Here is a 15829-nt window from a genome sequence, read left to right on the forward strand (position 1 = left end):
AATGTGACTCTGAGTTTCTTCCATCTACTGTGCATGCTTTGAGCCCCTTGGGTATAAAAAGAATACCTCACGATATGTTTTATTTCACTGTCTTGATGTCTACCCTCAGTTTGTATTGACCTGATGCAGGGAAAAGCAGATGTAATTCCAGACCTTTTTCTCTGCATTGTGGTATTTACTCCTTTTTGTGCAGCTATTCAGTGTTCTGCTTTTATACAATGCCTAAACACACTCATTGGATTTAACTCTACATTGCATCATGTCTGAATCTCAAACACAAACATTTCTTCTTTCTCAGGTAATACAGTCACAGGGAAGGAGGTAGCTCTGGAGCATCTGGGCACTGAATGAGTCAGTGCATGGCACTTACTTAAACAATATATTTACCCTTTTGCAGTTTTGTGTGTAACCTTGCTCACTGTCAGCCAAGTCAAAAAAAGGTACATCGAGTTAATAAGCATGTCCTTTGCCACGTAACAATTAAAATCGTAAAGAATTTTTTTGCTGATCTCTCGTAAGTGTATCCAAATGTCACTGAAGTCTTTATGTTCTGTGCTTTTCAGACTTTCTGCCTGAAAAAACAGACTTTGCAACTCAGCTTTTATTTTCACTGTTTTATTTTTAAACAACTCCTTACATAGTCAGTAATAAAACACACTGACAAGCTGAAGAAAGGGTACCAGGATGCCACTCCCCTTTTTAGATGCCTGCTTTGCTGTTTAGACACATGCAGAAGGCAAAGGAAGAGGTTGGATCCTGTTCTCTAGTTCAGTTGTACAGGAAGGTTGGGTTATTGTAGTGGATTGTCTTTTACAGTCTCTGCAGCATGTTTTCTGTAGTCTCTTTAGGTACAGAAAACATCTCTTATAGACCATAATAAAAACACATTTCTGTAAGATCTGCTAAAACCACTGCCACATAACCACATTGCCTAGGGCTCAGCTACTTTATCATTAAGTAAGTGCGTTTGACAGGTTCTCTGCACTGATGCTGTTCATCATTGCTGCTTAGCGTTAAATTCTCCACACTTCATTGTGTTACCCATTTCACAAATGACAGGGATCCTCCATAAATGTGACCGGTACAAGTGGGTCTATGTTGTGTTGCCCCAGGAGCAGCAGCTTTAACTGTTATGAGTATCAGATTTATTTATTTATTTATTTTAAGGCCAGTTTATATGTGCAAAATGGCTTTTAAATGGCTGTTTTACTGGCATACATATTTCATAAATGTGCTGAGCCAAAGGGAAGCACGGAACAATGTAAAGATTTGAAGAGAGCTGCAGGAAAGACCAAGGGAAAATAGCTACTTTATGGTGATCTTCACTTGAATGGTGTTTTATTCAAAAAAGAAGGTTTTTGACCCTAGGGACTGTTGTGCAGCACAGACATGAATCTGAGTGGAGAGTCAACAGAAAGGTTTGTCTGGCGGCTAGAGGCACATGAGGTAACCCGTGGGGTTGTCACTCTGTTTTGGTGGGTTTGGGTTTGGGATGGGATGTTTGTCATTACAAGATAAGGCAGAATTATACATCCCAGCTGTTCAATTTTCTCCTGTATTTACCATGGTAACCTCCTTGGGATCTCTTGGCACATGCGTTTCATCTTACAGTTTCTTTCAGTGTTAGAGGCCAAATTGTGCCTTAAGTCTTCCTGGCCTGAATCTTCCTGGCATGTGTGAAGCAGGAGTGACCTGGGGGCATCTGAGCTGCCTCAGCTATCATTGCTGTAGAAATTCACTGAAATTCACAGAAATTCTCCGCTTTTTAAAGCAAAGCAGCAAATCTCTCACATTTCCCATTTGCAACCCATTTATGTGACAGGAGCAGTGCTGGCCAATCCTTTTCCAAAGAGCACAGACTGCTCGGCGTGAATACTGCATGGAGCTGCTTGCAAACGTCGGGGCTTGCCCTGTATAGGTCCATACATACAGCTGGAGGAAATGGTGTGTTTCTTGCATCCTGTTCCCTCCTTTTGTGCCTGCACAAGAACAACCATAATCCTACTCCTTTACATTCAGTGTATATTTAGCACAAAATTTCTGAAGCCTCTCCCTGCCGATTTTTTTTTTAGCCTGTAAACATAAGCAGACACCTTCGGGACTGATATTTGGCAGTCGCTTTCAAGTGTCTGCACATCTGACCTAGAAAGCAAGGAGTGTTTCTCAGTGCGTGCCAGTTACAAAGTCAGAATGGTCCATATTAATTAGAATCATCTGCAATCCTTTTAGCATGTGAGCCTGTGGCATCATTAAGGATTTTTGTGCTTTCATTCCTGAAGGATGGATAGAGTTCAGTCCTCCAGATCTTTGATTATTTTTCTCATTAGCAAGCATCTCCATGCTATAAATTAAAGGAGAAGGGAAGATTGCCATTCCCAGGGTGCTTCATAAAATGCCTTGGAAACCTGAGCCCCAGCTGCATCCAGAAGAAAATAATATTAATGTTTAAAGCCCCACTTAACCATTTAGATTATCAGCAGTAATTATTTTTCTGTAGCTTTTTCCAGGCATATCATGCATATATTTAGTCAGATAATCAGATGATTTGGGGGACTAATACAATAATGCTTTTAGAAAAAAAAAACAGGTCATTTTATTAATCTTTAAAACAACTTACTTGCTAAGGCCAGCTCAGCCTAAGCAGAATTTCTCTTGTATAGAATCTCATCTTGATTTAATTAAATTTTGTGAGATTATCTCTAATGTTAAACTGTTTAACATAGTTAAACTGGTACAGTTTGTACATGTAGACTTTTTCTTCCTCACAAGCCTGCTGAAAAGCTCCTCAGAAAATACCCATTCACAATTTTATGTTTAATCTGGTAAAATAAAAAGAGACTCTGAGTAGCTATTTCAGTAACTCCTTTTTTAGGAATTTTCTTCAAGTCCATAAAATGCAAATTCTTGCTACTGGAAAGATTTCACTAAATCCCCAGATCTAACAGTTCTAAAGCAGAATAAATCTAAGCTGGTCTATTAAAAGTCAGATAGTAGTGTCATGAACATTTTTGACATTTTAACTGTTGATGTGAGAAAATCTAACATTTTGATAACTGTCATACAGTGAGTTCTTGTTTTCAGTTTTCTATTTTGTAGCAAAAATCTTCTCTTCTGGAAGGATTTTGCTGTTTCTGTTCATACACATAGGTGCAGTATCACAAAATAAATTGTGTAAAGGAAGGAAAGCATCGACTTTTCTCCTAGCTAGTCAGTTACTCTGACACAAATGTGAAAATTTGCCTTTTTTTCACCTTCTTCAGTTGAATAATACCAGACAGTATTGTAGCTTCTGGCCTTCCTGGTAGCTGTTTGCCTCTTCTGAAACACTATGGATTGTCTTTACTAGATTTGATTAATAAGTATAGCCTTGTCCTTTAGGGGACTGTTTCCAAAACCCCATGAAGTTTTTGAGAAAACTTTCCTTATCTACACATCCTTTTGGATCAAAGTGCCCCAATGTGAGTACTGCAGTTCCTTTAAAGCATCTGCAGGACCCGATAACATTTCTGATAATCTGAGTTCGGTTTTGTTGCTTAGACATATTCTTGGTGTAAAAAATAAATACAAATATATATATTTTTTAAAAAAGAGTTTTCAAACCGCTTCAGGGTTTGCTACAGGAACAAAGTGACTTGTGCCTTCCCCCTCCTGAACATGTTTTTTATTAATGCACATTCAAGATGACACTTCATGCTATCCAGCACTTACAGTAAATCTGTGTGAATTCATAGGCTCAGCAGAAGCTTCTAACTATGTGACCTTTTGTCCTCGCAGATACTGCCTGCTGTTCACAGTGACCCTTCTGGTAAACCAGCATAAATTTCCAGACTAAGAAAGATTTCTGTAGTTGTAGCATAGAAACTGTGAGAATGACAAGGCTCATTACATTGCCAGGAGATCATATCCTGTAAAGTAGACCTGAATCAAAAGGACAGACTTCAAATACATGAAATAAGTTCAGCAGATTGGATGAATTTAAGTTCTGATTTACTTAGCTGAATTCTATGGAATTAAAATCAACAAGGCGTTTGTCCTGTTATATATCCTTATAATTAAAACCATGCCAGAATTGTCCATTCTGATTTAAATTTCAAGTGGATTTTGCAAATTATTAAATACGTTCAGCAATATAGCCTTGATTTAAGAAGGATGTTGAAATATACATAGGTTTTAAATATTACCATGTCTATAATTTTTTATAAATATACCTTAAAAAAAAGAGTTTTTTAAACTCATGCCCTTCTGAGAAGTGCTACTAAGGTTGCCAGGCAGCTGAAAGACAGTGTTCTGCTCCCAGGGAGGTCATAGTTGCTCTTTTTATTGGTGAAGACTGGAAGTCTGAGGTGTCAGCCTGCTTGGGAGTGTAAATGCAAACCCAAGTATCTGGCTGAGCTCCAGCAGTGGTGCCAAACTCCTTGTTCGCTGAATGCATTATGGCATTTTATTTTATGATTACCAGCCCAGCTCTGAATACAAGAATCCACAATGATGTCTGGCCATTCTGCTATACGTGAGCATCTGCGTGTAAGTGAGCGTCTTGTTGAGAGGCACAAACCCTCCCTAAATGCTGATAACCATCTTGCTTATAATGTGCTTCAGAAAACAAGTAGCACAAGGAAGGTATTTTGTTTTTGCCAATCCTTTCAAAGTGGAACAGATCCGCTAAACAGAGCACAGATGGCACCAGAACAGTGGCTTAAATGCAAAACACCAATTGAGGCAAGTGGCACTTTTCCATCTCTGAGTAATAGCTCTGAGTCTTCTTTTTCTTGATTTATTTTTTTTTTGGAGACATTTTAAGTGTATGACAAATATCAGAAAGTGAAAATTACAGAGGAGAAAATTAAAATTACAAAAATCTAGAATGAAAGGAATAAAAACAAACAGCTTATCTATACACTTATATGTTTTCATACGTGCAGTAGTTTCTCACTGACAGTTTTCTAGTCTTAAATTCATTCTGGCAATGTTCAGACCTTGGGGAAAAAAAGTCTAGATACACAATAGATTACATATTAAACTTGAAAATAATACTGGATTGTAATTTAGGAGAAAATATTTGGTATCATATTGAAGAAATGCATTTAAACATGTCTAAATCCTAGTATTTTACCAGCAATTTTAAAATAAAATCTCACAATTGTTATATCCGGTATTTTTAAGAATACATGAGTTGGGTGGAACCTATTCTTCAATATATTATCCATATGCAGATGCACAGTTATAATGTAAGCAGTGCCGAATCTCATGGAAATTGTGATCTAGGCCTGTATTTTAAGCATGGGGCTCATCTTTGCATCAAAGTAAAAAACAAGAGTCTCTTTATTCTTTACTAGTTAGGACTTTTGCCTAAAAGCACTTTTTTTTTTTTTTTTTTTTTTTTTACTGCTCTTTTTTCCAAGTTTGCTTTTTTTTCAAGTTGCATTTGAAGTTAGAAGAAAAGAAAGCAAGAAGTAGGTGGAACACTGCAGGCTTTCAAACAGCTTTCCTGTCAGAGCAGATAGCATCTTGACTCTTCAGCGCGTGCTAGCAGAGGATGAAAGGGAGAGCACTGAATCACACAACCCCAGAACTGGAAGGCTGAGGTTGGGAGGTGCCTCTAGATGTTGTCTAGTTGAACACCTCTGCTCAGAGCAGGGTCACCTAGAACAGGTTGCTCTGGCCATGTCCAGTTGGGCTTTGACTATATAAAATGATGGAGACTCCACAAACTCACCAGTACCCCGGCTCTTTTTTCCTCAGAGCTGCTCTCCAGCCAGGCAGCACTTGGCATGCGTGGGGTTTTTCTTCCCCAAGTGTAGGACTTCGCCTTTCTTTTCATTCAGCTTCATGGTGTTGCTGCCAGCCCATTTCTCCAGCCTGTAAAGGTCCCTTGGATGGCACAGCCATCTGGTTTATCAGTGATTCCTCTCAGCTTTGTATCATCTGCAGACGTGCTGAGAGTGCACTTTGCTCTGTCCTATAGGTAATTAATTAAGATATTTAACAGTATTGGATTCAAACTTCACCTGAGGGTACTCCACCTGTGAATGGCCTCCAGCTGGACATTGTGCTACTGACTGCAGCCTTGTGAGCATGGCAGTTCAGCCAATTTTCAATCTCCTCAGTGTCCACTTACCTAGTCCATACTTCATCGGTTTGTCTATAGGGATAGTTTGGGAAAAGGTATCAAAAGCCTTACTAAACTTGAGATAAACACTGTTCACTGCTCTCCATAAAACTAGTCATTTTGTAGATGGGTTTATGGTTGGTTAAGCACATTTTCCCCTTCATAAATCCATGCTGACTACTCCCAAACACCTTTACTATCATGTCCTTAAAAATACCTTCCAGGAGGATTTGTTCCTTCACCTTACCAGGGACCAAAATGGGTCTGAATGGCCTGTAGATTTCTGTACCCTCTTTCAAACACAAGTTAGATATACTCACAGTCCCACCATCAGTGGCCAGGGAAGGAATAGTTTCTTGAGAATGGGGTGGCAGAGAGGAAAGGTACCTGTGCTGCTCCGCTGTGGGGATATAATGTAGGTACTTTAGTGGCATGGTCACCCACCCCAGTTAGCTGGCCTTTCTCCCCAGGTTCCCTGTGGACAGCCACCTCTGACACTGGTTGGAGTCTAGGTTGGGTACTCAGAACTTGTATATGGAGCAATCTCCTGTCGTTCTGCTCCTGTGTAGGAAGCCAGTGATGACTTGTTTCCCTGCTAGAGCACTTCCTTCAAGTACCTGAAGATAGAAGGGTATAAATACCCTTGCTACCTTGGACAGGGAAAGTGGCAGTAGTCATTTCTTCCCAACATTCATATGATTATGAATGATAGGAAGAAAGCATTACTCTGGTAAGCAAAGGCGGTTTGAGACTTGATATGCTGCGAGTGACTCCCTCTTCATTTTTTGTCTTTCAGTTTGGGAACAGTCTGTATTTTGCTTAATGGGGTTGGCCTCTGATCTCTGAAAACATCTGAACAGTTCAATCTGTGGAGCCACGGCACACTCCTTCAATGTATTTTGGGTTAGAAGGGCACAGTTGTTTTCCACACAAGGGATCATTGTAAGATGTTGCTGTTAGTGCAAAGGAAGATGCTGGAGCTGGGATCTGTCCCATCTAATGGTGTTTCATTAAATAATAAAGTGTATCACCTAGTAGTACCTGGTGATAGGAGATGCTGTAACATGGTATTTATTTTTCTTCAGTTCTGCTTGAAGGAACGATTTGCAATGCAGCAAAGAGATTTCTACCCTGCAAGAGGCCCCTTGGAAAAGCAGGGTTTGCTGTTACTTCTGTGAGTAGCCTTTTTCAAAAGCACAAATTTTCAGGCCTGGCTGCTCTTGACCTGGGAAGGGAAAGTGGGGGGAGAAGAGAAGTCATGCAGAACACATGTTCTGCAGCATCAGCAACAGATGAGGGAGGATTTGATTTTAGCTTCAGGGAAGAAGAGACAGAACAAAGCTGCCAACATGCTGGATTAGGGCATTTACCAGAGCTGAGCTGTACCACAATCTGACCATAATTCAGGGTATTAAATATCCTTTCATGATGAGGTCTTAATAAGTGTATGTGTTGGCACTGATGCCTTACATGTTTCATATAGTATCATTAAGGCCAGATTCAAAGTTTTTTAAATCAGCTGAGAAGTTCTCACAAATTCCAGACAGTTTTAGATGATAAAAGTGATGTTTCATTAATGCATTATGAGGTTGGGAATTTCCTAAAAGAGTTCAAATGTTTTATTTTATTTGTAGTTTATTTGTTTTAGCCTTTTCCACATTTTTAATCTACATAAACAACATGATGCAGTTAGAATAAAACAGTCTGGAAGTAAGGTTCCACAGGGCACCCTAACACATGGCAGTGTCTGCTTTTCCTTTGTAATAATAAATACAGAAAAGGGAATGCTTCTGTTCAACTGCCTTTTACTTCCTTAAATTTTGCAATAGCTCCCATCCTCTTGGAATTCTGTTCTGAATATCTCCCTAAGGCTGTGGACATGAATTCAGAATAGAAAAATGTAACAAGTTGCTTTACCATCTAATCTTTTCTTAAATGTGTGACATCTTGGTCTCTTTCTCCCCTTGCTTTCTTCTTGCAGGTTATTCCCTTACTGACTGGGGAGAAAGAAGATGCATTGCATCAAAATGAACTAGTACTTTTTCAGTACAAATAGCTGAAACAGCAGCAGCATCTAAGAATGCTGTCCTAAATTCCTGAATTACTGAGATCATAATACATAACAAATAGAGAATACTAAAATAGAGGATCTAAAGGCATGAAAGCAGAACATTTTAAAGAGAGGTAATAACACCTCTACCTTGTCTACTTAGTGCAAGATCTTAAAGTCCTTGTTCCCTTCATGCTGCTTTAGAACAATCTGTTGTTTGATAATAGTTAGTTTTTATCCTACGATCACTCAAGGGCAGCCGTTGTTCACCAAACGTGTGGAAGGAAGATTGATAGCAGGGCTATTGTTTGTCACTGCGTGGGAGACTTATGTAGCAACCAGCTTTGAAACAATGGGTAGTTCTCATTAAAACAGTGTCTCTGCTTTCTGGGTGATGGGAACAGCCTGATCTGGCTTAGTCCTGGCTGGGACTCCAGGACTAAACCAGTGAGTTTCCTTCTGTGGAGTTTCCAGGGTCTCTTTCCATGCCATGTGCACTCAGTTCACCTGAAGAAGGAGGCTCAACTCAGGTGGACTCCAGGAGATTTGTGGAAGGACAGTAATGTGTAAGGGAGCGCTGCTTTTAGCTGCTGTATAATGCTCAAGTCTCTTTTCCCCATTAAAATGTGGCAAAATGCTTTAGATCTCTTCTACATAGACCTGTGCCAAAATCCATTCAGCCTGTTCAAGGGAACTTTTCCCAAATTATGCTCACTCATACTGAGTGGGAGCACCTGTGCTTGACTGCTGAGCTACCAGTCAAACAGTTCTCCTAGGCCCATGCACTTGTGTTTGGGGTCTGCAATGTTACTCCCTCTGCCCCTATCTTTGGGTGGCCAAAGTCCCAAAGCCAAAATCAGTTTTTATATATGAGGAAGAAAGAAAAAAAAGAGCAACAATACATAATCATTTTCTTAATGAAAAAATAAATCTTTTGGGAAAGAATTTGTGTACTAGGTTTGATAAAGGTTAACACTGATTTTTCACCCAGATCCAATGGCATTTCACAATCCTCACTGAGAGTTGTCCACAGCAGAACAAACGTAATGATAATACTCATCCAAACGATCAGGGAATGCCATACAATCTGCTCTTCACAAACAGATTAGCTTTACTTTCCTAGTCCAGGTAACAGCACAGGCTAGTTAACAGCATCTCTGTGTTGCTAGTCCATCAAGAATCTGTTTATTTCTTCTCTGGTGTTATTGCCATGGGAACTGGCTATACTGCAGGTCCATATTACATCTCTCCTGTTCACTCACTTTCATTTTGATCTGCAGACACTCTTCAGGTAGCAGGAAGAGGCAAAGGGCAAACCAGTCTTCTTCCTCGAAGCCTGTAGTTGCTCCCTGATTTAAGCGTAGCCACTTGCATCGTGTCTCCTAGGGCAAGACTTGGGACCTGATGATCTGCTACCTGCAGCCTCAGTTTTTGCAATAACGTTGTTCAGCTGAGCTTGGGAGGACAACACAGCAGATCACTTCCTTATTTATTTTCAAGACTTTTCAAGTTGTAGCATGATACAAAACAAAACAAAACAAAAAAGTATTATTTGGAGTACAAATCTAAGATTTTATTATTATTATTATTTTTGGACTAGGGGTTGAATACATATCTTTGCATTGGAAATTTCCACAATAAGTATTGCTGTGCTCATATTTGGGGGATTTGAGTGCTGTCTCAAGTGTGTAAGGTCTCTAAATCTATTTTGTTCAGGCAACCAGCTGAGTGTGAGGTAAATGTGCTCTCTTGTAACTTCGTCTGGATTCTCAGAGGTGGACTGTAAGGTCTGGGTCTTTGCAGAGACCTGTTGCAAGCTCTTGCTTTAATCATTTGTTAATGGGGTTTTTCTGATGCAATAGTCTTTATTAGTCTTCCCTTGGGAAATTTTGTACATTTGGAAATGAATGGAGGGGGCAAATAACTGAAATGAGTTATGTATATTTTCTTGTAAATGTTTGGAAAGCCTTTATAAGTAGTCCCTAGGCAGCTATAACATTAGAAATAGGCATATGCATAGTGAGTCCTACTGCATGTTACTGACCTTGGTGACATTACAAGGCATTTTCACACAGATAGCATTTTTAATGGTGTGTATGTAATGCATTAGACACTGATGCTTTTGCATTGCATCAGGCATTCAGATCTTTATGTCTGCTTACGTTTCTGCCTCACTTGAGCTACAGTCCAGTTCAAGGGAAAATCATCTGTTTTTTATTACTTCATTGTTTTATCTCTAATCCTTTTGTAATACTGTTTCATTTTAGAGGAGTCTTTCTGTATCATTGTAGAGTCTTTAACGCCAATACACATCACTATGGATCATGATATCTTAAGAGGAAAAAGTACCCTTACACTGCATGTAATGCAGGCACCTTTTCATTACAATTCTTCATTGTTTTTGTACATGCAGGATGTTGAGATAGATTATCTTTCACTCTGACACAACAAAGTGAATCACATGCCTTTGTCTGTCTCACTAGAGGGTAAATTAACACTGGTTATAGAACGGGTACATTTACTGAGTATAGGAGTGGCAAAATTGTATGGCTGTATGTGATCTATTTCTAATCTAATTGAATAACTTAGTTTATATGAATGATTCATTGGCAGAGGTTGCTACTGTTGCAGAAGGGCTTGTGTAGATTAAACATGGCTAGTTATATGGTTGGGTTTAGCTGGGTGTGATAAAAGTGTATTTTCTGTATCAAAATATTATTCAAAAGAAATGAGTGGAGTTTTTAATTTTGAGGACTATCATTATCTACTGCATAGACATGACTTGCTTGCTTTAGTGTGGGAGTGCTTTCCTTTACTTTAGCCTCTGCTAGTGAGTACAATGCATTATCTCGTGTTCGTATCGCAGAACAACGTGGCCACGAGCCAAACTTTTATTCCTGATGCTGTCATGGACAGTTCTCTTGCATATGATGTATGGCTTCATTAGGAGGAAAAATAAAGTAAAATAAAAAAAATGAGTAGGCATTGTTGAAAAATTCTTGAATTTTTTTAAAATTTTCTGTGACAGTCCCACATGACCGTAGTCCATTAAGAGACTGCCATCATCTGATTTCTCCAGATGGGTCATTCCCCTCTCCCCCAGAAATTTTCTGTGGATGAAAAGAAGTGGAATTTATTTGTCCCAGGTGCCTCCATAACAAGTCAGAACTGGTGTCAGTGTGCCATTTGTTTGTGTTGTTTGTACCCAGAGAACTCTTTACAGGATGGCTTACAGTCAGTCTTAGGAGTATACAAAGGGTTAGACTGCTGTTCAGTGGAATTCAGGGCAAGTGTTCAATCCATTTGATCAAAACAAAACAAACAAACAAACAAACAAAACAAACAAAAAAACAAAACAAAACAAAACAACAACAACAAAAAACATGATTATAATAAATTTTGCCTACAAATTGTACATACTGAATGCATCAACCATAACTGGAGAGTTAGAAGTCTTTCAGGAAAAAAAAAAAAAAGTTTTATTAATTAAAATCTGAAAAGAAACCCAGCTTCTTCCCTTTTATTTACTGATAACATGTAATTTTAATAGTCCTGTCATAGGCTAGTAGTAAACCTTGTTTGACATACTGCAGCTTGCCCTTGCACTTGGAGGTTAAATGTTCTACGTACAGCATGTAACTAATGAGATGGGGTTTTGTTCATCCTTTCAGTTAATTCTGTGTGTTCTTTTTTTCCCCCCGTTGTGCTGCACGGCTGATTACCACCCTAGGACCTTGCAATGGGACACAGACCCCTCAGTGCTGCAGCTCCAGTCTGACTCTGAACTTGGGTATATGTCAGCTCTTTTTGTTATTCATTTATCATTTCTTTGCAAGAATTATGTTGCAAATGCTTCCCAGTTGAGCTGTATTTATGTGATTTTCATTTGCTTTGTGGACTCAAAAAGACCATAATTTAAGTTTCTTTTCTTTACTTTAATCAATAAGAAGCTTCAGCAAAGACATATTTGTGGAAAAAAATAACGCTTTGAAGGAAGCTCATTAAAATATAAGCTGCTGTTTCTGTTGCCTGAAACACAATACAAATAACTATTTCATTACAGATGAAATGTTATTATTGTGGCACTTCAATGTGCATGTACAGTTACACTGCTCTTGTTTGTACCTGTTGATTCAGACTTTTCTTGCTGAATCATTTGCAAGGTACTTTTGCTCCCTCCTTCCTGTCTTTGCCATAGTTATGTTGTTTCCCCCCTTTCCTCAGGAGCTGTATATGCATTTATAATTGTGCACTTAAATATGATCACAGTCCAAGGGTAAATGCCATATTATTTGAGTTGAGGTTAATCAAGCATTTCCTACTTACACTAGGGCTAAGATTATTATTCTTCAGTTTGGGATGGAACTTCTCTACCCCAAGTATCTGGAAAACTTAGTTACTTTAGATAGAAGAATCTAACTGGTGCAGTTAACCAAGCGTACCAAATTTTTACATTTTAAAAGATCATTATATTAAAGAACAAAGGTTCATGTTTGTTGTGAATGTAGTATAGCATCATCAAGAAAATCCTGATAGCATGAACCGTTTCTCTTTTCTACTGTGGGCAATCAAGGAAAGTCAGAAACAATAGCTTTTCTCTGGAAGCTTAGCTAATGTCAGTACTGTGTTATTGCTGAAACTCCAAGTACACAAGTATGGCTTGGTAACTGCAAAATTATGTTTATACACGTTTCTTAATCTGGATCACCTGTGTGATCACTGAAGTTATTAGATTGCATTGGCAAGTGAAAATGCTGTTTATTAGCATCTCAGACTGAATTTTGCAGTCTTTTCCGGATGAGAAAATTGGTTGCTCTGTTTTCAATTACCTTGAAAAGTAGCAAAAGGAGAGAAAATTAATAGTATAGGAAAAACAGCAAGACTTGAAGATATGAAATGCCTACCTGCAGACATATTTAGGATAAATTGTTCCTCTAAAAAGGAAAGGTAAAGGTCCTTCAAGCTCTTCAGAACTTGAGTCATAAGCAAAACCATATCTCTGTGCTGAAGAAGTTGTTCCACTTGTGAACTTACAGTCTCTGCTGTCTGCATCTCCAAGCAAGCATCTTCTGTTTTGACTAGTTCTTGGTGTTTTCTCCCCAACAATTCATGTGAAATTCATTCACCTTTCTCTAGACTTCAAAAAAAAAAAAAAAAAAAATCAAAGATTTTCCTTTAATTATTGATTGACAGTGCTCTCAGCTGCACTTGGGGAGGCTTGACTGTTGACCAGGAAGGAAGATCAGAAGTATCCAGAGGGCTTTCTAGGCAGGCTTTCTCCACACCCAGAACTGTTTTGTTTGTTATTTCCACCTGAGTGTGACTTCAGATAGATCCAGATTCTGCAACATCACCTGGATCGTATGAAAAAGGAAAAATTTCTCAAGCTATTACAGCATACAGATATGTTTTAGAAATCTCAACTACCCTTTCCCAGAAGTTTGGATTTAAAGATGAGCACTTACAGAAGCAAGGTTCCTCAAATGGCTGTGCAAGGCAAGGTGGTTTGACACATGTAAAGATAAGCCTGCATATAGCCACAAAACCTTAATCTTCTAGAAGCAGTCAGTGCAAAGACAGAAAAGGATGTCAATGAGTGAACCCACAGGTATATTCTATAAGAGAAGTCCTGTCCCTTTTGAAAGAAAACTTCAAAACCAAGGCAGAGTTAAGACAAAGAACCACACTTTCCTCTGGTGTCATGAGACTAGATAGAAAAATATCAATACAAAAGAAATCCTGCAGTCAACATGCAAATGGTGTGTTTAGCTAAATACTTCCAGAAGATACATCTTTGTCCTCCTGTGGAAAGAGGAACCAATTTTAATGTATAGGCATTAGATACTGTCTTCCTACTGATGCATTTTTGAAAGGAATCCTTAAAGTTTATGGCCTCTCTAAGTTGAATATTCAGCAAACTGTAAATGAAAAGAACTATGAGCATCTCAGATGGAAAGTATGGAAGAGAAATAGAAATAAAACATTTTAATGCTGCCCTAAGGAGAATTAGAGACCAGAACAATTATAGTCCATGTTTGAGAGAGTCCATGTACTGAAAGGATGTTTCAGTTGTCCCTAAGTGCTTGAGAACAAGAGTCAGGCCAACTTTTAGTTAGATAAGAACCATTGCAGGTTGATCATCAGGGTCAAAAAAGAAGAGATGATGTTCCTCCAAGTGAAGACCTCTCTGCCTTCACCAGTAATTACCAGGATATGAGTAACTCTGTACATTTGTACAACCATCAGCAATTACTGAATTATAAATGTTTGAGGTGAAAAATTCGATATATTCTCTCAGCACAGTGTTCTGGGGTGGTAGTAGCTCACATCTTGGTTAACAGCCTACGCAGAAGCTAACCCAACTAGCAGTTACATCCAGCTCTCCAGTAGGAGCAATATTCCTCCATCCCCAGTCAGTCAAGGAGATAGGGAATGGCCTCATGTGAAACTGTTGTTAGAATTAGCTGAGATTCTAATTAGGCCTAGATTAAACACGTAATCAAAGCTGATACTTAACCAGTGAAGAAGCTCTTTTGATGAAGGAAGCTTAAGAATCTCACTAAATGGAATCAGTGGTTTGGGGGCACTGGAGGACTGATTTTGAAGGAAGTCTGACCAACCAAGTAGGCAACAGAGATTTTCCATCTGGTGTTGAAGGATAGAAAGCATTTTGCTGGGTAGGGTATTTATTGAAGCTTGAATTCATACAACCCCCTAGTTAAATCAGCTACAAAAATGTAGCAGTACTAAAACATTTGTTAGCTGTTACAGATTCTTGAAGTGTAACACAAGCTGCAGAAGTTTTTCTGCCCCACCCTAGAGGATTTTCAGACAACCATTGCTTTTGTTCGTATTGTAAAGTCACAGATGTTTGTAAGGAGGGTGACTTGTTATTTTTTCCTCTTTTAAAAGAAGATGCTTAGAGCTGTAACAACTATTACTACTCTAATTGTTTGTGATACAGCTGATTCATTCTGATTACCCATTGAACCAAATTGCATTCAGCTTAATAAAAACTCAGCCAGTAAACCAGATTAGATAAATATATAGATGATATAGCACTAACTAGATTAAGAATTCAGTAGGTGTCTTCCAATGACGACAATTTCCTTTTAGAGACTCATTTACTTTCAGACATCAATCTTAACTGAATACCTAAAGCACTGTAAATGAATTAGATTTAAAAAAAAAAAAAAAAAAAAAAAAAAAAAAAAAAAAAAAAAACCATTGACCTCTGTTCTTCTCACACTCTGGAAGACAGAGGGGATATGGATAACGTGTATGAATTTACTGCTTTTCCAAATTGCTCTTTTTAATAACGTGGCTGTTCAGAAACACTGTGTCTGTGAATTTATCTCCTCTAAATGTGTAAGCATGCTTGCACATGTTGATCTGGGAGACTGGACTTATTTACTAGATCCATTTATTATTTGCATATTTTTTTGTCTGCTAAAAGTTGGCATTTTTTCCAGTAAAACATTTGCAAGCAAGTCTTTATTTATTCTTCCCTCCCTACAGACAGTCAAATAATATTCAGGAAACAAATTGATTTCCCCAGCACCATTGAGTGAACTGTGTATGACTAAAAGTGTTCATGATCCTGTTCAGCTGGCTCTCTTCTTCTTATCCAGTCACACCATTATTTGGCTTTACTGATATGGTTCATATGG

General features: G+C 38.5%; 1 protein-coding gene across 5 annotated transcripts in view; it reads left to right on the forward strand.

The window, feature by feature from the left end:
• The window catches only part of DYNC1I1 (dynein cytoplasmic 1 intermediate chain 1), a 188711-nt gene that overhangs the window by 25290 nt on the left and 147592 nt on the right, over window positions 1-15829 (forward strand). For 4 of the 5 annotated variants that reach the window (XM_084281301.1, XM_084281305.1, XM_084281303.1 and 1 more), the window contains exon 6: window positions 11890-11949. The exons of the other annotated variant lie outside the window; for it this stretch is intronic. In XM_084281301.1, the coding sequence (XP_084137427.1) occupies window positions 11890-11949 (60 nt within the window). The remainder of the gene's footprint in view (window positions 1-11889; window positions 11950-15829) is intronic. 5 annotated transcript variants of the gene reach the window in all.

The sequence above is a fragment of the Netta rufina genome, assembly GCF_964035555.1.
Source record: "Netta rufina genome assembly, chromosome: 2".
Taxonomy (NCBI): domain Eukaryota; kingdom Metazoa; phylum Chordata; class Aves; order Anseriformes; family Anatidae; genus Netta; species Netta rufina.